This window comes from Nicotiana tabacum, chromosome 9 (genome assembly GCF_000715075.1).
Source record: "Nicotiana tabacum cultivar K326 chromosome 9, ASM71507v2, whole genome shotgun sequence".
Taxonomy (NCBI): domain Eukaryota; kingdom Viridiplantae; phylum Streptophyta; class Magnoliopsida; order Solanales; family Solanaceae; genus Nicotiana; species Nicotiana tabacum.
This window is the reverse complement of record NC_134088.1, coordinates 117,827,674-117,843,833: the sequence shown is the minus strand read 5'-3', so window position 1 is coordinate 117,843,833 and position 16,160 is coordinate 117,827,674. Positions and strand designations below refer to the sequence as shown.

Here is a 16,160-nt window from a genome sequence, read left to right as displayed (position 1 = left end):
TTTATTGAGCCACTCTCAGATTAAATGCTTATTAAGAGATTCACTACCTATTAAGTGATCTGGTTGTGTAAATATTGTTCACACCGTCAATGTATAGAACTTAAATTCACTTTGAGTTAATTGTGGCGTACATAATTTTTTCTGTATATTTCCCATATTGTGGCTCTTGTCATTGAATTTATTGAGACGTTTCTCATATCCATGCTATTTTCTTTTGAACTTCAGAATGAAGTTGCCAAAAAGGATGTATTCCAGCCATTTGCTGAGAAAGTTAGAGATCATAAGGACTTTGTGTCTCATTGGGCTGCGCTAAAGGAAATACTATTGAAGTTTTGTTTTTAAGATGAAATAGTCTTAAAATGAGGGTGAATGGGAAATGGAGGGAAAATAATTTTTTTGAGTAAAATTTTAAGTTTCCCCCTCTTGACAATGAGACATTGTCCCATATTGGAAGAGGAAGAGATTTTTGGTGGGTATATATATAATTGCTTTTCTTGTAGCTCTTAAAGAGTTAAGAAGAAAGCAAGCCTCGCGCCGTCGTCGCTCGCTCGGCTCGGCTTCGGCTACGGCTTCGGCTTCGGCTTCGGATTCGGATTCGGATTCGGATTTGGATTTGGATTTGGTCAAATGATCGATTGATTGATTAATTTTTTGGACCAAATTTATTTGTTAATGGTAAATATTAACGTAAGATTATCCGCATTTGTAACGGATATTTTTTAATCCGTGTATTGACCATAAGGCAGCCGCCTAATGCTCTTCCCACCATGAATGTGCTTGCTCCACAAACAAGCTAATGCTTGCTCCACCATGGAGGGTGGACGATGGTTCTTCTTCAATACTGACTGCTATATATATGTGCAGCAGCTGTTGAAGAAAGACACACAACACACAAGACATAAACTGAAATCGCTCAACAGATTTGGCTATACATTGCACTCCTTCCTCTCAGCATTTCCATACGATTTTCTGAGTATCTACTCCTTCGTTCTGCATTGTTTTAACTTCAAACAAAGCAACTGTAAGTGTGATTTGCTACCGAACTTTGTGTTCGCTGAAACACTGGGGTTTGAAGTACCGCTACACCAGTGTGTGATTCGTTCTATCCTGGGAGGAAATAATCCATTACCTTGGGTACTAGGAGGGGATTAAATTCCTTAAGAAAACACTGTGAATTCAATGGGCTCGAATTAATTACTGTTTCATTATGATAACTTATATTTTGTAGAATTATTATTTACAAATACAACAATATTGGCGGGACTAACAATCTTAAGGAATTTAATATTTATTTCTGTATTTGTGTTATTCTTATTATTCTGCAAACTAAAACCTTTGTGGTTTTGTGTACTCCCGTTTTGGAGAGTAAAGCCTTCGTGGCGTTTTATTAGAGATTAAAATCTACGTGATTTTTTACTCCAGTTTGAAAACGTGTATTAAACGTTTGTTTGTGTCATTCTTTTACAGAAAAAATGACGACTGAAAGCGAAAACCAAGTTATTCCGATGGTGACTGCCAACGCATCGACAAGCCGAACACCGGCGTTGGCACCGGTAGAAAAACCCGGAAAATTTTTCGGGATTGATTTCAAGCGCTGGCAGCAGAAGATGTTCTTCTACTTAACTACGTTATGTCTACAGAAGTTCATCAAGGAAGATGTTCCTGATCTGCCAGATAAAACTCCAGAGAATGAACGCTTTCTCGTGATTGAAGCGTGAAAGCATTCTGATTTTTAATGCAAGAATTATATTCTTAGCGGACTGGATGATAATCTGTATAATGTATACAGTAGCGTGGAGACGTCAAAAGAATTGTGGAATGCGCTTGAAAAGAAATATAAAACTGAAGATGCCGGGATGAAGAAATTCGTTGCCGCAAAAATTTTTGGACTATAAAATGGTAGATAGCAAGTCTGTTATTACCCAAGTCCAGGAATTGTAAGTGATTATTCATGATCTACTTGCTGAAGGTCTTGTCATCAACGAAGCATTCCAAGTAGCAGCAATGATTGAGAAGTTGCCTCCGTTGTAAAAATTATTTGAAACACAAACGAAAGGAAATGTCCCTTGAAGATCTCATTGTTCGGTTGAGAATCAAAGAGGACAATAAAGCTGCTGAAAGGAGAGGCCGTGGAAATTCAACAATAATGGGAGCAAATATTGTTGAAGATAACAAAAAGAGGAAGAAGGCTTCTGGTCCAAAATACAACCCAAGCAAGAAGCGGTTCAGTGGAAACTGCTACAACTGTGGGAAAATCGGACACAAATCTACAGAGTGTCGCGCTCCGAAGAAAGAAAAGAAAAGGGGTCAAGCAAACATGGTAGTAAAGCATGATGATGTTGATAACTTGTGTGCCATGCTTTCTGAATGTAACTTGGTGGAAAATCCTAAACTGTGGTAGTTTGATTCAGGAGCCACTCGCCATGTTTGTGCAGTTAGAGAAGCTTTTTCTACTTATGCTCCTGCTGGACCCGGAGAGACAGTTTATATGGGAAATGCTTCAACAGCAAAAGTAGAAGGATATGGGAAGATATTTCTGAAAATGACTTCTGGCAAGGTCATGACTTTGAACAATGTCCTTCATGTTCCCGAAATGAGAAAGAATTTAGTCTCTACTGGACTTCTTGTTAAGCACGGTTTTAAGTGCGTTTTTGTGTCCAACAAGGTTGTCATTAGTAAGAATGAAATATTTGTAGGAAAAGATGACCTCACCGAGGGCCTTTTCAATCTGAATGTAATGGTTGTGGAAAACAATAATAATATTTCAGCTTCTTCTTACTTACTTGAGTCAAATGATTTATGGCATGTACGTTTGGGTCATGTCAATTATAAAACCTTACGGAAAATGATTAACTTGGAAGTACTGCCCAAGTTTGAATGCGAAAAATCAAAATGTCAAACATGTGTGGAATCTAAGTATGTTAAACATCCTTATAAGTCAGTTGAAAGGAATTCAAATCCTTTAGACTTAATTCACACAGATATTTGTGACATGAAGTCAATACCATCTCGCGGTGGAAAGAAGTATTTCATAACTTTTATTGACGATGGTACTCAATATTGCTATGTTTACTTACTGAGTAGTAAAGATGAAGCAATAGACGCATTCATGCAATACAAAAATGAAGTTGAAACGCAACTTAACAAGAAAGTAAAAATGATAAGAAGTGATAGGGGTGGTGAATATGAATCTCCTTTTGAAGAAATATGTTTAGAATATAGAATTATTCATCAAACAACAGCCCCTTACACGCCCCAATCTAATGGGATTGCGGAAAGAAAGAATCGCACATTAAAGGAGATGATGAATGCGTTGTTGATAAGTTCTGGTTTGCCACAGAACTTGTGGGGGGAAGCTATTCTTACGGCTAATCGAATATTAAATCGAGTGCCCAAAACACAATCCATTCCATATGAAAAATGGAAAGAAAGGAAGCCCAACTTGAATTATTTTAAAGTGTGAGGGTGTTTGGCAAAAGTGCAAGTTCCTAAACCCAAAAGGGTAAAGATAGGACCGAAAACCGTTGATTGTGTTTTCATAGGATATGCGACAAATAGTAAAGCATATCGATTTCTGGTTCATAAATTAGAAAATCCCGACATTCATAATAATACGGTTATAGAATCAGATAATGCTGAGTTCTTTGAAAATATATATCCGTATAAAAAGGAATGTGAGTCGTTTGGTGAAGGATCTAAATAACCTCGGGAAGAAACAAAAGAAAGTACATGTAATCAGGAGGATCCAAGACGTAGTAAACGTCAAAGAACGTCTACTTCATTTGGACCAGATTTTGTGACTTTCTTATTGGAGAATGAGCCTCAAACATTTAAAGAAGCTATGACTTCTTCGGAATCATTGTTTTGGAAAGAGGCAGTCAATAGTGAAATAGAATCCATATTGAACAACCATACATGGGAATTGGTTGATCTTCCTCCTAGAAATAAACCTTTGGGTTCTAAATGGATTTTTAAGAGAAAAATCAAAGATGATGGCACTATTGATAAATTCAAGGCAAGGCTCGTAGTCAAAGGGTATAGACAACGAGAAGGTCTAGACTACTTTGATACATACTCTCCAGTTACAAGAATTACGTCCATACGGATGTTAGTAACATTAGCTGCAGTGTATGGTCTTGAAATTCATCAAATGGATGTTAAGACGACCTTCTTAAATGGAGAGTTGGAGGAAGAAATTTACATAGAACAACCTGAAGTGTTTGTGGTTCCAGGTAAAGAAAAGAAGGTATGTAGACTTGTTAAGTCTCTTTACGGACTAAAACAAACACCCAAACAATGGCATGCGAAATTTGACCAAACAATGTTGTCAAATGGTTTTAAGATAAATAAATGTGATAAATGTGTATACATTAAAAATGTTCCAAATCACATAGTCATTGTTTGCCTATATGTGGATGATATGTTGATAATGAGTAATGACATTGCCAACATAAATGCTACTAAGCGTATGCTCAATAGTAAGTTTGATACGAAAGACTTGAGAGTTGCTGATTTAATTCTAGGAATTAAGATCCATAAGACTCCTCAAGGTCTGGCATTGTCATAATCTCATTATATTAAGACAGTACTTGAAAAATTCAAGCACTTGGGCTTTAAAGTTGCAAAGACTCCAATTGACGTGAATCTTGCATTAGCAAAGAACAAAGGCCAAAGCATATCACAATTGGATTATGCTCGTGTGTTGGGATGCTTAATGTATATCATGAATTGTACACGACCAGATATAGCTTGTGCTATAAGTAAACTGAGTCGATATACGAGCAATCCAGGCCAATCTCATTGGATGGCAATGAAACGAGTTTTGGGATATTTAGAACATACCCAGAACTTTGACATGTACTACAGTAAATTCTCTGTGGTGATTGAGGGATACTGTGATGCAAATTGGATCACCGGTTCAACTGATTCTAAGTCCACGAGTGGATATGTATTCACTATTGGTGGAGGAGCGATATCTTGGAAGTCGTCCAAACAAATATGTATTGCCCGCTCTACAATGGAGGCTCAATTCATAGCCTTAGATAAAGTCGGTGAAGAAGCTGAATAGCTCTGGAATTTCTTGGAAGACATTCCATTTTGGCCCAAACCGTTGGCACCAATATGCATATATTGTGATAGTCAAGCGGCAATTGGAAGGGCTGGGAGCGTTATGTATAACGGTAAATCTCGTCATATACGACGAAGACATAAAACCGTTAGGCAATTACTCTCTAGAGGAATTATCACGATTGACTATGTAAAGTCAAGTGATAATGTGTCGGATCCACTTACAAAAGGCTTAACTAGAGAGGTAGTTGAGAAATTATCAAGGGGAATGGGGCTATGGCCGAGAACAAGTCATTGTGGCGGTAACTCTACCTAGAAGACTGAAGATCCCAAGATCTAGGTTCAAGGAGATCAAACAAAGTCATTAATGACGGTTCAACATTGTCAAATAAAATTTAAGTCCGTTCTCGTGATGAGACAATGTTCAGTACCAAGGATAAAGCATTAAGGCTTTTTAATGATTTCTAAATTTGATACGGGGTATATCAAATAGTGTATCTACAGGATAACACGTTTAGAAATCACCTATGTAAGTGTGAAGTGTTAGCCGCTTCAAGGAGAACTTTGTAAGGCCAGTTCTCTACGCACTTATGAAACCAGAAGGTGTTCATGGCTGAAACGAACATAACAATGAGAACCAAAGACGGTTAAGGGTTGATTGTGTGACTTATGGTTGTCTAGATATACACCAAAGATCGACGGTTCAAAGATATCAAATTTACCGATTGACCGAGTATATCCGACATAAGTTTACTACGGAAAGTTCAAAGGAAAACCTACTTATCCAGATGCAATTAATCCTTGCTTGTAAATCACACAATTTTTTTTTTCATGCATACTTCCGTGATATAGCCATTCCCCATTCATGTGGGGGATTGTTGAGGTTTTATTTTTAAGATGAAATAGTCTTAAATGAGGGTGAATGGGAAATGGAGGAAAAATGAAATTTTTGAGTAAAATTTTAAGTTTCCCCCTCTTGACAATGAGACATTGTCCCATATTGGAAGAGGAAGAGATTTTTGGTGGGTATATATATAATTGCTCTTCTTGTAGCTCTTAAAGAGTTAAGAAGAAAGCAAGCCTCGCGCCGTCGTCGTCGTCGCTCGGCTCGGCTTCGGCTACGGCTTCGGCTTCGGATTCAGCTTCGGCTTCGGCTTCGGATTCAGCTTCGGCTTCGGATTTGGATTTGGATTTGGATTTGGATTTGGATTTTTTCAAATGATCGATTGATTGATTAATTTTTTGGACCAAATTTATTTGTTAATAGTAAATATTAACGTAAGATTATCTGCATTTGTAACGGATATTTTCCAATCCGTGTATTGACCACAAGGCAGCCGCCTAATGCTCTTCCCACCATGAATGTGCTTGCTCCACAAACAAGCTAATGCTTGCTCCACCATGAAGGGTGGACGATGGTTCTTCTTCAACACTGACTGCTATATATATGTGCAGCAGCTGTTGAAGAAAGACACACAACACACAAGACATAAACTGAAATCGCTCAACAGATTTGGCTATACATTGCACTCCTTCTTCTCAGCATTTCCATACGATTTTCTGAGTATCTACTCCTTCGTTCTGCATTGTTTTAACTTCTAACAAAGCAACTGTAAGTGTGATTTGCTACCGAACTTTGTGTTCGCTGAAACACTGGGGTTTGAAATACCGCTACACCAGTGTGTGATTCGTTCTATCCTGGGAGGAAATAATCCATTACCTTGGGTACTAAGAGGGGATTAAATTCCTTAAGGAAATACTGTAAATTCAGTGGGCTCGAATTAATTACTGTTTCATTATGATAACTTATATTTTGCAGAATTATTATTTACAAATACAATAATATTGGTGGGACTAACAAATACGAGTAGAGTATTTCGGAGGAAAAGATTTTGTTAGTTTTATGAGGAATCATTCAGAACTGAATGACATACTCGAGTCAGACAGAAGTTTGGAACCTGAAGATATTGCCAACATTCTGCTTAAGAAGAAACTTTTAGTCCGGTGTGATCGTGTGGTAAAATCTGTCCGGCCTGGAAAGAAGAAATTGTCCGCTTTTCCTTCACATTTAGAGATTTATGATGTGAGTTCCTTTCGGAATTCAAAGTGCGTTTGGTGTGATGGAAGTCATTTTCCATAGAAAATATTTATTCTTGGAAAATGATTCTATTTTCTTGGTATTTGGTTGGTCAGTGGAAATTATGTTATGGAGAGAATATACACTAAAGATTAATAATGATATTAGCAAATTGGAGAGTGTTTCAATGAAACTTTTGAGTAGTAAAGATTAATAAGCTATTGCCGATTTCCTATTTCTGTACCCCTTAGAGTAACGCATTTTACATAGTTTTCTTGCAGTTTCTGAGTTTATGTTTCTTCACTTATGTATGCAGTATCAAGTATTTTCTGAAGATGACGCCTTTTTCGCGTGGACATTTGTCAAAAGAAGGACCCTGTGGCAAACACTTCTCTCATTCTTCTGGCCATTTTTGACATTAGCAATCTGCTTCTTTCTTGTGTACCTGTAACGATCCGACTTGTTATTTTACGAATTTAAGTCCCGTTTAGCGGCATAAGGCCCTGAGCAGCTTCTTATTATGTGTATTGACTTGCGTGTGTGATTGAATTCAGTTACCGGATGATTTGGAGTGATTTGGGATACTTGGTCCCCAAAACGCAAGCTTAAGTCTTAGAATTTTTACCGTAGTCGGAACTGTACGAAGACGACTCCGGAATGGAATTTTGATGATGTCAATACCTCCGTATGGTGATTATGGACTTAGAAGCGTGTCCGAAAAATTATTTGAAGGTTTGTAGAGGAATTTGGCTTGAAATGGCGAAAGATGAATTTTTAGGAAGTTTGACCCGGGGGTGACTTTTTGATATCGGGGTCGGAATCCGATTCTGGAAATTAAAATAGTTTCGTTATATCAATTATGACTTGTGTACAAAATTTGAAGTCATTCCAGATTGATTTGATGTGTTTCAACACAAGATATAGAGTTTGAAATTTCAAAGTTCATTAGGCTTGAGTTGGGGTATGATTCGTGGCTTTGATGTTGTTTGATGTGATTTGAGACCTCGAGCAGGTTCGTGTTATGTATTGGGACAAGTTGGTACGATTGGACTGGGTCCCGGGAGTCTCGGGTTTGATTTGGGGTGGTTCCGGACCAAGTTTGAATGTTTTGATGCTGCTGGTTGCTGGTTCTGGTGTTGTTCTTCGCGTTCGCGAAGAAGGATTTTGCTGTTGGGACTTTGTTCTTCGCGTTCGCGAAGAAGGAAATTTTGTTATTCGTCGTCTGATTTTTGAGGCTCATATCTCGCAATCTATAAGGAATTTGGAGATGATCCAAAAATAAAAGTTGTAGCCCTTTGTGTTTAGTTTTTAGAAAGGTAAACCATTTGATATTTGGAGTTGTGTACAAAATGTTATGGTTTATACACTATAGGCTGTCCGAGAAGAGTTTGGAAATCTCTATTGCATAGGGCTGATTTTGGAAGCTTATATCTCGTAATTTATAAGGAATTTGAAGATGAGCAACAAATGATAGTTATAGCCCTTGGAGTTTAGTTTTCAGAAAGTCAAACCATTCATCATTTGGAGTTTTGTACAAAAGGTTATGACCATTATGCTAGAGGCTGTCTGAGAAGAGTTTGAAAATGACTTTTGAAGAATTTGTTCATCGCGAACGCGAGGGGAGTCTCGCGAACGCGAAGAACAAACCTCTGGGCACCAGAATAAAGTCCAAATTCATGTCATTCTTTCATTTTTGGACTAAGGAAGCTCGGGTGAGGCGATTTTTCGAGAGTTTTTCAAGGAAAACATTGGGGGTAAGAATTCCTAACTTGATTTTGGTTAAATTACATTAATCTATTATTATTTTTGTCACTAAATTAGTGAATTGGGTTGAAAAATTTAGAAAACCCTCTTGGTTTAAATTTAAGATTTGGAGGTCGATTTGTTATTAGAATTCGATAAAATTGGTATGGTTGAACTCGTATCATAATGGGTGTTCGGATTTTATGAAAAATATGTCGGGTTCCGAGAGGCGGGTCCCGCGTTGACTTTTGTTGACTTTTTGGAATAAAATTTTAAGTTGGCGTATTATTATCCGGAATTATTTTTGATGAATTTTAATGAAGGTTGTACAATTAATTTGGATAGATTTGAGCTGTCCGGAGGTCAATTCAAGCAAGAAGGCTATTTTGGAATATCGGTCTAACTTCAAAAAGGTAAGTGTCTTGTTTAACCTCGAGTGAGGGAATTACCCCTTAGACATCGAGTCTTATGTGTCATTTATGAAACGTGAAAAGCCGTGTACGCGAGGTGACGAGTACGTACTCGGCTTATATATGTAAATTTTTATTGAGTTAAAGTCTTGAGCATATTGTGTGGTAAATTGGGTAATTGTTGGTATATATTTAATCATCTATTTGTCGTGCCTAAATCCTCGTTGTTGTTGAATCTGTTGTTATATGACAATTTGTTGTGATTGTTACTTGATTATTTATGTAATTCTGTGAATTTGTTGGTTTGATAATTATATTAATTTAATTTCATTATGGATTTTCTCTCTGCAAATAATTAATTAAATGAGCTTAAGAAGAGGTGCTTATATAATTATTAAAAATTTGAATTTAATGAAGACTTTGCTTTGTGTTGAGTAATTTCTATCTCTATTGGTTGTTTCTGGGTGTTGTACACATTGTGTGGAGCTTTGGCTATTTGTTGTAAAATTAATTAATTTTGTTATATCCTTGAAATTTGTTGTGTTCATTGAGCAAACTGTAATGTGAATTGATTTTGTTATGTTGCAGTGTAAATTGTTGTGTTGTGTGAATTATTATTTTGAGGAGATAAGGGTGACATTTCACCGTTGATATTATGTAGGTATAAGGGTAGCATTCCACTGTTGTTGTGTTGTTAAAATATTGTCTGGGCGGAGCAATAAGGGTGGCAATAGGAGCGACAAGGGTGGCAATAGGAGCGATAAGAGTGGCTATTGATATTGTCTGGGTGGAGCGATAAGGGTGGCAATAGGAGCGATAAGGGTGGCTATTGCCAGTGACGATATGTGATGATGTGGAGTTATGGTGTTGATGATTTTTATGTGATGTTGTGATTTTCTTGTGTTTATTTTTATACCTTGTGCAATTTGTCTTGTTGTTGGTAAATTGATAACAATCTTATTTATGTTGAAATTGAGAGCCTATGGCCTATGGCTAAGCGGATTATAAAATGAAATGTGGGCACGAGGTGCCGTGAGTAAATAATGAGGATATTTGGCACGTGAATTGTCCGTGCAGTTGTGATATAAAATGTGGGCACGGGGTGCTGTGATGAAATGATAATGATAATTGGCATGTGAATTGTCCGTTCAGTTGTGATATGAAATGAGGGTACGAGGTGCCGGGAAAATATGATGATTTAATTATGGGCACGAGGTGCCGTGAAAATATGAAAATGGGCTGAGACCCGTATTTACGAAAAATATGAAAATAGGCTGAGACCCGTATTTTTATGATTATGAAATGAGGTGTCACATGGTGACTTTTTAATTGAAAGAATTATATTCAAAATATTTATTTGGAAGGATTTTTATTCAAAAAGAATTATATTTGAAAAATAATTATTTGAGAAAACTACTTTTAAAAGAGAGTTGTTTGGAAGAATTTTATGTGAAGGATATTTATTGGAAAAACTTGAATTAATTGTGCGTACATGTATTTATTAATTGTTGAGTGATATTTATGGTATTCTTGTTGTCTTGCTGCGCATAACACTGGTTGTTTTATCCTGTCCTTGTTGCTATCTGTTTCCTAGTATTTTGTATATTATATTGCACAGGTTATTAGACCAGTGAGTGTCTTGACTGTACCTCGTCTCTACTCCATTGAGGTTAGTCTTGATACTTACTGGGTATCGATCGTGGTGTACTCATACTACACTTTTGCATATTTTTGTGCAGAACCAGGTATTGGAGATATCGGACTTGAGCAGAGTTAAAGTAGGATCGTAAGGATTCAAGGTAGAGCTGCTTGGCCGTCGCAATCCTTTGGAGTCTTTTCATTTCATTGTACTGTTAATTTGTAATCAAACAGTATTGTATATTGGGTCTTCGTGATCATTCCATGTATTCAGTTAGAGTTCGTGATTCAGTACTACCAGTCTTAGGAGATTGTATATTGTAACTATTTTCGCTGTTAGTTTCAAAAAGAAAAATGGCTTCAAAAGGTAATTGAAATTGGCTTACCTAATTTTAGAGACTATGTGTTATCATGACGCCTGTGGTGGAATTTTTGGATCGTGACAGTACCCCCATCAGGTCAAACTGCTTATATTCTACCCGTGTGCTGGTGTCCTCCTTCTTATACTTTGCGTACTTCTGTGTAAGTTTCTGGTGCTTATTTCAGTTTCATTCACAGATCTGTTGTTATTAGCCGCATTTCCTTCTCATGTTAGAGATTTATGATGCAACACGATGTGACCATAAAATCTGATGTTAGAGATTTACGAAGCGGAACCTTGGCGTAACTGGTAAAGTTGCTGTAATTATGGTCAATATTTTGGCTAATGGAGTTCATCTCACATAAGCATAAACATCTTTGCAAAGTGTAGACTTTGTTGGCAATATTCTTTGGGACCCAAAAATATTGCATTGTGTGATGGACATCATTTGCACAAGTTGTATCTCTTCTTTTTACACCTAAGAGGCCAAAACTTTTTTGCCTATAAAAGGGAAAGTCATTAGTTCATTTTAGATACACCAACAAGATTTGAATCTTCATTTCTTGTTTCTTCCTTTCCTCCTTTATTAAAAGTGTTTTGTATGAGAGTCAAGTGTTGAGAAACACTTGTGTGAACCCTTTCTTTGGAATGAGCTTGTGAGGTTATTCTCTTAGGGCATTTGAGATTAATTAGAGTATTTATTTTAATTTTGTACTCTTCTCTTTTGTACTCTTGTTGGTATAGTGAAATTGCTCCTCTCCGCTTGTGAACGTAGGTCACTTTGACCGAACCACGTTAAATTTGTGTCTTCTTTATATGCTTTAATTGTCGTTGTTATCAAATTTTATTGTCTTTGTTATTGTCATTATACCGTTGTTTGTCTAAATTCCGCACTACCCGAGTTCCCGATCCTAACAGTTATTGCCATGTGACCAGGAGGTCACGGGTTCGAGCCGTGCAAACAGCCTCTTGCAGAAATGCAAGGTACACAATAGACCCTTGTGGTCCAGCCCTTTCCCGGACTCTGCGCATAGTGGGAGCTTAGTGCACCACTGCCATTTTTTCTCATAAAGTAAAAGAGCTAGCTGCTTTTATATGTCACACAAAAACCAAATACTTTATCAAAATGACTAAAGCAATAGTTTTAGGATGTCGGCTTGAGTGAACTTTGTGATTACAAAATCAGCTTTGAAATATTATCAGATGTATAGGAAAAGAGGTAAGGGGATATTAAGTTAGTACTCCCTATGTGCTCCCTTATGAAGAAATTTTCCTTATATCATGTTTTTCATTCTTCTGCTTAAGGTAATTACATTCCTTTGCCTTTTTTCTATGACAAACAATGAAAAATAGTTCTTTTTTAGATAAATAAATGAAGTTGAGTATAACCACAGGTGAAGTTTTTACCAACTAGAAGGTCCTCGTAGTTTTTTTCATGATAGTACAGAAGCATAACTAAGATAGTTCTGGTACTTCTGATTCTGAATAGTCTAGGCAAGAAATGTTTTAAATAGGAGGTTGAAACTTAAGCTGATGGATAGAAGCACTCTTGCTTAAAGTCTTTCTCTTAGTATTTGTCCATGTGTGTTTGTGTCAGTTGTACAATTGCGTCCCTGAGCCAGGGGTGAAGCTACCTTTTGCTGAGGGTGGTCAATTTAGCACCCTTCGCCGAAATATTATAAAAAATTACACTGTGTATATAAGTAAAATATTAGATTTTAGATATATATATATATAAAATATATTGGACACCCTCTGTCATAATTTTTTTTACTTCTTTCAAGTCTGAACACCATAGAGGAAATTTCTGGCTTCGCCCCTGTCCTGAGTTGTTCATGTCATGCTCATCTAGTTTTGTCTAGTGTATCTTCGCAATCCTACTATTTGAGTTATTGCAATTACAAAGAAGATATTTATGCTTATGAAAAAGAATACGTTGATTCCTGCAGTGAGAGCCATGGTCTTTTGTGCTATTTGGATTCTTCTTGGATGCTGTGTCTGGTTTTTCCCAAACATTCTTGCCGAGGAGGCAACACTCAAAGAGCTGTTCCAGTTTTGGCCGCAGAAAGATGATGGGAAGCAACCTGAGTGGAAAGTAAGGATCTTCTATGAAATTGTAGCTGTGGTTGTTGTTTTGCTCCTGAGAAGGTATCATGCTTCTGATGAGGCTGCAACAGCCAGGTTTGCTAACTTGTACTCACATTCTAATGCCTCTTTGAATGGGAGGCAACTTTATCAATTTTAGAATGTCTCATATTGATTGTGGGAATGGGTTGTTGCCTCCTTATATTGGCTAGGACGGTCCACGCCTCGTGAACTAACTTTTGGAGTTGAAAATCCCAGGATATCCGAGCAAGACATATTCCTATTCTTAGTTTACCCAATGTTAGGTTCTTATATTATTGCATACCCTCGAAATCTCAAATCCTGAACACGTGAGGGGTTACTAGAATATCTTGCATTGGTTGAGTGAATGAGATGTTGTCTCCTTATATAATCTTGGGCAAACTTCTCCTCATGAACCGCCTTAAACCAGAGAGTTGTCAACGTTGGGATTGAGAAGCCCTAAGGTCCATCATCTTAACAATCAATGTTGATCAGAAGAGAGTCATATGATCAAAATTTTTCCAGAGTGTAAGATTTGGAAACTAGGAAACTAGATGAAGAGCAAAGAAAAAGACTAAAAGGTCAACTTAAGCATCTTGACAGATTTTATCAGAGGCGGCTCAACAACACTTGGGGCCTAAGGCCAAATTTTAATTGGAGGCCCTTCAGTAATAATTTTAATAGATATTTTTATTTAGGATTTATTTTATAACTTTTTGAGATGCAAAATTATTAATTAGTTTTCTATAATCGATTTCTTCTAATAGGTTTGTGACTTGTTCATCTAAAAATACTCCCCTATAGTTTCTAATTTAGTTTTTCTATTGTTTGTGAAAAGTTTATCAAGATCTCTTTTTTAGATTGTATATTTCAACTCTTTTTTTTTTTTTTTTAGAATAACAAGATCTATATTTTCTAGTTGTCATATTCAAATTCTAATAAATATTTAAAAAATATACCTATGAAGTAAAAATAACAAATATAACAAATTTAAGATAAAAAAAGATACTGAAAAGTTAGAATGAAAGAACTAGATTCAAGAAGTTTGAAGACTTAATTTCAAATTTCGTAATGTTGCTTCAAATATTTCTCGCAAGGTTTAAACGTGAGAAATAACAGAAAATGAGACACAATTTAGTATAAGGAAAGTAATTTTAACTATGTTTGTAAGAAGCAATATAAATTATCGGAAGTTTTGAACAACAAATAGTTCATCTTAGAAAAAGTAAGAAAGAATATAAAACAAAGTATGTAAATTGATGGAAAAGGTGAAATGAAATATTGTAGCTCTTGCATAAACCAAGAAAGAGAGTGTAAAGGTTTAAACCCGTCACTTATTCACATAGCTAAAATGTTGGCTTTTCTTTTATAGGAAAATTTTTATTTTCTTCTAAATAGTACTCAATATTTTCCAAAAAATAAATAAAATATAAGCCCATTATTATAGAAAATGGGGCCCCAAAATTTGGGGGCCTAAAGCAACAGCTTTAACTGCTTTATGGTTAAGCTGGCACTGATTTTATAACACCAATATCTACCCTGATCCTGATTATTGCATTAGGGTAGGATGCCTGTATTACACCCCTGAAGTGCGGCTCTTCCCCGAATCATGCATGAACGCGAGATGCTTTGTGCACCGACGGCCCTTTTAATATCTACACAGCTATATTAGTAAAAAGTGTGGAACATAGTTTAATAATTTATCTCACTGAATATGTGGTGATTTGTTGTCCAAGGATACATGATCGTTGTACACAGTTGAGCTGAAAATGAATTCTTTTCTTGCAGTGTTGGGCCGTATCTGGATCAGTCCACTTGAGTATTGCAGCCCACGTGACACTTGGCCCACTTTAGCCCGAGCTCGTCTCTGATTGAGACTTAGATTACGGGCTTCCTATTAATGATTGGTAAAAACTTATCTGGTATTGGGTATTCACACCAAATCAATAGATGCATGACATATGTTTTACACATGGACTTCAAGCACTTAACTATGGTGAATTACATGCATTCTCATCTCACTAAAGCAATTTACCATGGTGTAGTAACATAATTTGGTGTAAGCACCTCATACCGGTAAGTATATACCTGAATTTTTATTTTACCATGCGAATTTCAGTCGATCCTGCAACTTTTATGACTATTCACACTCCGAGAAAAGATGTTTCTGAGTCTCCTCTTTATCATCTTTACATATACCACATATCTTGGAGTTAATAGGAACCTGTAATCGACTAAGTTTTTCTTTTGTGAGTAATTTGTCTTGATTAACCAACCACTTCCAACCAAGAGCTTGTGAGTTCGAGTCACCCCAAGAGCAAGGTGGGGAGTTCTTGGAGGGAAGGATGCCGAGCGTTTATTGGAAACAACCTCTCTATCTCATGGTATGGGTAAGGTCTGCGTATACACTACCCTCCCCAGACCCCACTAGTGGGATTATACTGGGTTTGTTGTTGTTGTTATTATGAACCTATGTCGTGGAAGCAATAATGAGCTCAGTATCAATTCTGCCACTTTCAGTCTTTGCATATTTCCCAATAGAGCATTGTAGCTCTTGGTAACTGAATATTTTCCATTGTTGTTAAACAATAAGAGCCATTTTGGTACCATCCTGTCATGCTAGCCTTAAGTGCATGTAATTTCCTCCAATACGAGCTACTATCTTGTGATGGTTCATGAGTCCAGAAATTCTGATTGTCTTTCATATAAATACCATGAACCCATTTAACCCACTGAATATCTTTCTTTCTTGCCAATT

General features: G+C 36.7%; 1 protein-coding gene across 1 annotated transcript; it reads left to right on the top strand.

Annotated features, from left to right (window-relative positions):
• Window positions 1-201: 201 nt before the first annotated feature.
• LOC107832350 (uncharacterized) lies at window positions 202-13,541 on the top strand. The gene is made up of 5 exons (XM_075221289.1): window positions 202-316; window positions 6,927-7,150; window positions 7,461-7,583; window positions 11,382-11,457; window positions 13,246-13,541. The coding sequence occupies exons 1-5, from the start codon at window positions 202-204 to the stop codon at window positions 13,539-13,541; spliced, it is 834 nt and encodes a 277-aa protein (XP_075077390.1).
• The last annotated feature ends 2,619 nt before the right edge of the window (window positions 13,542-16,160 follow it).

Coding starts and splice junctions, on each gene's coding strand:
- LOC107832350 (XM_075221289.1), top strand. CDS start 202: ATGCTATTTTCTTTTGAACTTCAGAATGAAGTTGCCAAAAAGGATGTA. Junction 7,151..7,460: donor CACATTTAGAGATTTATGAT/GTGAGTTCCTTT, acceptor TTATGTATGCAG/TATCAAGTATTTTCTGAAGA. Junction 7,584..11,381: donor TAGCAATCTGCTTCTTTCTT/GTGTACCTGTAA, acceptor GGATCGTGACAG/TACCCCCATCAGGTCAAACT.